This window comes from Salmo trutta, chromosome 15 (genome assembly GCF_901001165.1).
Source record: "Salmo trutta chromosome 15, fSalTru1.1, whole genome shotgun sequence".
Classification (NCBI taxonomy): domain Eukaryota; kingdom Metazoa; phylum Chordata; class Actinopteri; order Salmoniformes; family Salmonidae; genus Salmo; species Salmo trutta.
This window is the reverse complement of record NC_042971.1, coordinates 35,928,414-35,934,413: the sequence shown is the minus strand read 5'-3', so window position 1 is coordinate 35,934,413 and position 6,000 is coordinate 35,928,414. Positions and strand designations below refer to the sequence as shown.

The following is a 6,000-nucleotide window of genomic DNA, read 5'->3' as shown; positions in this document are numbered from 1 at the left end:
GCATGCAGAGGGTTGCAATTCCATTGAACTGGGAATAGTTTAACCAAAATATGCCACAAGACCTAGAATTGCCATATGTGTATCCCACAAAAAAGGTTCACTGTTATAAGCTAACTTTTTGATGAATTTAGGCAAAATTCCCCAAATTCCAGGGCTTAATTCCCCATGGAAAATTCCAGAAAAAATTCCAGAAATTTACCGGAAAGTTTCCGACCCTTTGCAACCCTAAGTACACACCAGAAATGTTTTTGGTCTATTGAATAATATGTGAATTATTGGACTTTATATTAATACTTATATTAATGGGGCTTATTAAAATAGTAAAAAAAGAAAAAAAACAGGTATGGAGAGGACAGAGAAATTGCACTGTATCCCTGCCAGCTCAAGCCTCCCTCCCACATGTCATGGTCGCTTAGGATAGAGACAGGGTAGCCCTGTCCAATGGCTGTTGGACCTGGAGGTGCAGGTCGTAACAGTAATGGAGTATCTGATTGGGCCAAAGGTCTAAGCTGCCCTGGCCTTGTGACTGGTAGGTGGCAAGAGGTCAGAGGTCATAGGTGGGATAGGTCTTTGCTGTACCTCCTTTCCTCTGTCAGCCATGCTGGAGACCCTGGCTCTGTTCAAATTCATTTCTCCTTCCCTTGAAGTCATTACTGACAGGTACAAGGACTGGACAGGTACAAGTGAAGACTCTATAGCTTTCATCAAGCCACTTATGTTAGACTACTGGTTACTTCAAGGAAGGGAGGAAGGATACATTTTGTGTGTTTAAAGGTGGTTACAACACAAACACCTTCTCCCTCCCACAGCACTGCCATGCATCCTGAAAAAAGAAAGCTGCGGAAGTGTTTCAACCACAAACATTTGCTTTATTTAATTTCAAAGGATTATAGAAATCAGAGGAGGCTGGTAAGAACAGCTATAGGAGGACAGGCTCATTGTCATGGCTGCAATGGAAAAAATGGAACGGCGTGAAACGTGGTTTCCATATGTTGGATGTGTTTGACTCCGTACCATGAATTCCATTCCAGTCATTACAATGAGCCTGTCCTCCTATAGCGCCTCTCACCAGCCTCCTCTGATATACATGTTTTTCGAGAAGAAGTGCAAATTGGTCACATTCCAGATACCGTAGCTCCTATGTTTGATTTCTATTGATGCATGGAGAGAGGGAGAGTGACACACACCAAAACACACAGGACCCCCCCTCCTCTCCACTAAGTTCATGTCCCTGACTCATGTGTCCTGTGACTCCAGTTCTGCCCTCACCCCTCAGCCCAGCCCTCCCCTCAGGTCCTGCTCTCCTGTTGTCACTTCTCAGAGGAGTTCTTGCGTGGCCGGCGGAAGCTGGACATGTTTTCATTTAGTGCATAGATGCGACGGGAGAACTCCTCGAAGCCGGCGGCATCCAGCTCGCCCAGCACCTGCTCATCACACTCCACGGCCACGGCGTGCTCCACGGGGATGCAGGGGTAGTCCTCCAGCCTGGCCCCGTCCCCCAGTCCCAGGCCTGTGGCCTCAGTCCCCATGATCTCCTCTGCCTGCTCCACCGAGCAGCACAACTCTGGGTTCAAAGCCATGGTCACTGTTAGCCCGGTTGTGGGCCCCGCCAGCCCGTAGCCTGGCACCACTGAGCCGTTCATGGTATTCTGCTGGCTGGTGAGTGTCACCTCCTCCAGTTCCTCAATGGTGCTGTCCCGAGCCGGAGTGGGGCAATCTGAGCCTCTTGTGGTGGTGGAAGGCAGTTGCTCCTCCTCCACCACCTCTACCTCTCTGTCTCCATCCTCCTCTCCTGGGGCTGGTGTCTGCTGTGCCTGGACCTCCAGAGTCTTGGCCAGGTCGATGCTAGCGTCCAGGGAGGAGGACAAGTGTTTGAGGGAGGGGGAGGGTGGCGGAAGGCCCCCCTGGGGCTGGTCTATGGCCATGGCCGTGTTGTAGCTGGGAGGAAGAGAGGCTTTGTACTTCTGCTTGTCGGCCTCAGAGCTGGCCCTCTTCCTCAGTGAGCCCCGGTCTGGAGAGCTGGTGTCGGTGGGGAATCCCACCTCTGACGCAGCCGAGACACTGATCTGAGACTTGGCTCCTGTCGGGACCGGGATAGAGCTGGAGACATGATGCCGGTCACTGTGGGAGAGAAGGAGAGATGGAGAAAGAGGGAGGTAGGGAGAGAAAGAAAGAAATAATGAAAGAGGATATGATGGATATGCTCATAAGTCTTTCACATCCAAGGGTCATGGAGAGAGGGAAGGATAGAGGGAGGAAGGCTCCCCTCCCCTGTCTAGCCCCCAGGCCTCTCTGATCAGACATGGTTCTGCATCTCATCTCTCCTCCCCTGATCCAGATCCCAGACAGCTGGTCCACTGCAAATCACTCCCCATTATTACATTCAAAAACATTTTCTCAGCTCATGCAACGGCAGGGCTATGCAGAGTGGAAGCTCACAGCATGCCTCCTAGAAAGTATGCGAGACATTTTTGTGGAATAACAGATAACAGACACACCAGAGCAACCCCCATCTGTCCCATGCAAACCCTAACCGTAAATTAACTTAAACAAGGGGTCCATAGCTGTTTAGCCATACTTAACCTGATCATTCAGGTATGAGAGGAGACATTGGGGGGATATCTCATGGGGTCAAAGGTGAAATTGGGTCCCTGTGCTGTCAGAGGTCCACCTGTGGCTGGTTAGAGAGCAGAGGAGCCTGGGTAAGTGATCCTGGCTAGTTAAACAGGTTAAAGGGGTGGTGAGGTCACTGGGTGGTGATGTCCATGTATCAGACGCCAGATAGTCTAGTCTAGCGTGTGGCAGCAAGACGCACACAGAGAGGACCTAGAGGCCTATGCCAGGGGAATGTTTCAAACACACAGCGACTGACTGGTCTTTGCCTAGCTGTTTGATGGAGTACTTTGGGACTCAACACATGGTAGCTTGTTAAGAGGGTCCCAACCGCGGCCCCTGCCCCCCGTGGAGGCAGCAGAGCACAGGGCACTGACAAAACAGTTCACATACAGGGTTTAAAAACACACACGCATGCTAGTGCCGAACGATTAGTGTTTTTTGAGGTTGGTTTGGTTTTAGTTTAATGATTAAAAGATAATCACCGTTTTTGATTTTAGCTTCAATTTTTTAATATATATATATTTTTTTACATTAAATGCACTATGCATTATTTGGGTTGAATGCTGTAACAACACTGAATAAAACAATTCATACAAGTCCCATGATGGTAGTGGCTGCCCATTACGGATTACTTTACTTTAATAAAATATTTAAGTTTTAATTTATGGTCTTTATTATTTCATTCCAAGTCATCATCTCATCTCTACAGAGCTGCTGTCTACGTTGTCTGACAAAATCACAACTTTAGTAGTTCTTCAAAGTAAATAAGGGATACTTTCATGATGACTGAATACCAATTATCAATCACTTAGAAAATGTATTTTCAGGTAGATACCTCGCAAAGCAACTTCTCTCTATCCCTCTCGATCGTACGCTCGTCTGTGTATTGTCTCCCTCTCAGTGTCTGCCTCACACAGGACAAGTAGACGGGCAACGGATTATGGCAATTGTAGTTAATTAGCACATTTTCTGCGCTAAACTATAAAGAATATTGGCCTGTTGGAAATGACAACTCCCTACTAAATCGCAATGTTCAGGCTTGATCGGATTTATCTCTAGAAAAACTGTGCATTGAGCTCACAGAAGATAATATATATTTTTTTTTACTTCAGTTTATTTTGGTAAATACTTTAACACTTTTTTTCTTAAAACGGCATTGTTGGTTAAGGATACCTGTTGTATTCGGCGCATGTGACAAATACAATTTGATTTTGATTTGACACAAATACACACAGCTCACTGCTGATGAGTCAGTCACAGACACAAGACAGCAGAGTGTCCTCAACCTGCCCTATAAAAGAGGAAACCGCGACGCGACGCCAGACTTAGTCAACACACCTAGTCTTCATTAACCCACTGCTAGCTAGCTAGCCAACCGTTACCGACTAGCAGCGCTGTAGACACTAATACTTTACAACGGAACGACTTGATTAGTGTAGTGTTAGTGAGCCAGCTACATAGTTGTCTTTGCTGTCTTTGCATCTAAGATAATTGTGTAGTTTAGAGTAATTATTAGTAACTAGCCAGCCGCGACGCCAGACGTAGTCAACACACCTAGTCATCATTAACCCACTGCTAGCTAGCTAGCCAACAGCTAGCCAACCGTTACCGACTAGCAGCGCTGTAGATACTAATACTTTACAACGGAACGATTTGACTAGTGCAGTGTTGGCTAGCTAGCTACATAGTTGTCTTTGTCATAGCTTGATAATTGTGTAGTTTAGTAATTACCGAGGTTAGCTAGCCAGCTATTGCCGTCCCTCGCGACGCCATTTTTCCAAACCCAGCCAACTATTACCGACGAGTAAGCTTAACTTTCTGAACATTCGAGACGTGTAGTCCACTTGTCATTCCAATCTCCTTTGCATTAGCGTAGCCTCTTCTGTAGCTTGTCAACTATGTGTCTGTCTATCCCTGTTCTCTCCGCTCTGCACAGGCCATACAAACGCTCCACACCGCGTGGCCGCTGCCACTCTAACCTGGTGGTCCCAGCGCGCACGACCCACGTGGAGTTCCAGGTCTCCGGCAGCCTCTGGAACTGCCGGTCTGCGGCCAACAAGGCTGAGTTCATCTCAGCCTATGCTACCCTCCAGTCCCTAGACTTCCTGGCGCTGACGGAAACATGGATCACCACAGATAACACTGCTACTCCTACTGCTCTCTCCTCGTCTGCCCACGTGTTCTCGCATACCCCTAGAGCATCGAGCCAGCGGGGTGGTGGCACTGGAATCCTCATCTCTCCCAAGTGGACATTCTCTCTTTCTCCCCTGACCCATCTGTCTATCTCCTCATTTGAATTCCATGCTGTCACAGTTACCAGCCCTTTCAAGCTTAACATCCTCATCATTTATCGCCCTCCAGGTTCCCTTGGAGAGTTCATCAATGAGCTTGACGCCTTGATAAGTTCCTTTCCTGAGGATGGCTCACCTCTCACAGTTCTGGGTGACTTTAACCTCCCCACGTCTACCTTCGACTCATTCCTCTCTGCCTCCTTCTTTCCACTCCTCTCCTCTTTTGACCTCACCCTCTCACCTTCCCCCCCTACTCACAAGGCAGGCAATACGCTTGACCTCATCTTTACTAGATGCTGTTCTTCCACTAATCTCATTGCAACTCCCCTCCAAGTCTCCGACCACTACCTTGTATCCTTTTCCCTCTCGCTCTCATCAAAAACTTCTCACTCTGCCCCTACTCGGATGGTATTGCGCCGTCCCAACCTTTGCTCTCTCTCTCCTGCTACTCTCTCCTCTTCCATCCTATCATCTCTTCCCTCTGCTCAAACCTTCTCCAACCTATCTCCTGATTCTGCCTCCTCAACCCTCCTCTCCTCCCTCTCTGCATCCTTTGATTTTCTCTGTCCCCTATCCTCCAGGCCGGCTCGGTCCTCCCCTCCTGCTCCGTGGCTTGACGACTCACTGCGAGCTCACAGAACAGGGCTCCGGGCAGCCGAGCGGAAATGGAGGAAAACTCGCCTCCCTGCGGACCTGGCATCCTTTCACTCCCTCCTCTCTACATTTTCCTCTTCTGTCTCTGCTGCTAAAGCCACTTTCTACCACTCTAAATTCCAAGCATCTGCCTCTAACCCTAGGAAGCTTTTTGCTACCTTCTCCTCCCTCCTGAATCCTCCTCCCCCCCCCCTCCTCCCTCACTGCGGATGACTTCGTCAACCATTTTGAAAAGAAGGTGGACGACATCCGATCCTCGTTTGCTAAGTCAAGCGACACCGCTGGTCCTGCTCACACTGCCCTACCCTGTGCTTTGACCTCTTTCTCCCCTCTCTCTCCAGATGAAATCTCGCGTCTTGTGACGGCCGGCCGCCCAACAACCTGCCCACTTGACCCTATCCCCTCCTCTCTTCTCCAGACCATTTCCGGAGACCTTCTC

The 6,000-nt window shown here is 48.8% G+C and overlaps 1 protein-coding gene across 2 annotated transcripts in view; it reads right to left on the bottom strand.

The window, feature by feature from the left end:
• Positions 1–1,148: 1,148 nt before the first annotated feature.
• LOC115148894 (UV radiation resistance-associated gene protein) overlaps positions 1,149–6,000 on the bottom strand; it is a 161,027-nt gene continuing 156,175 nt past the window's right edge. For both annotated transcript variants that reach the window (XM_029691190.1, XM_029691191.1), the window contains exon 15: positions 1,149–2,121. In XM_029691190.1, coding sequence (XP_029547050.1) covers positions 1,311–2,121 — 811 coding nt within the window. In that variant the 3' untranslated portion in view covers positions 1,149–1,310. The remainder of the gene's footprint in view (positions 2,122–6,000) is intronic.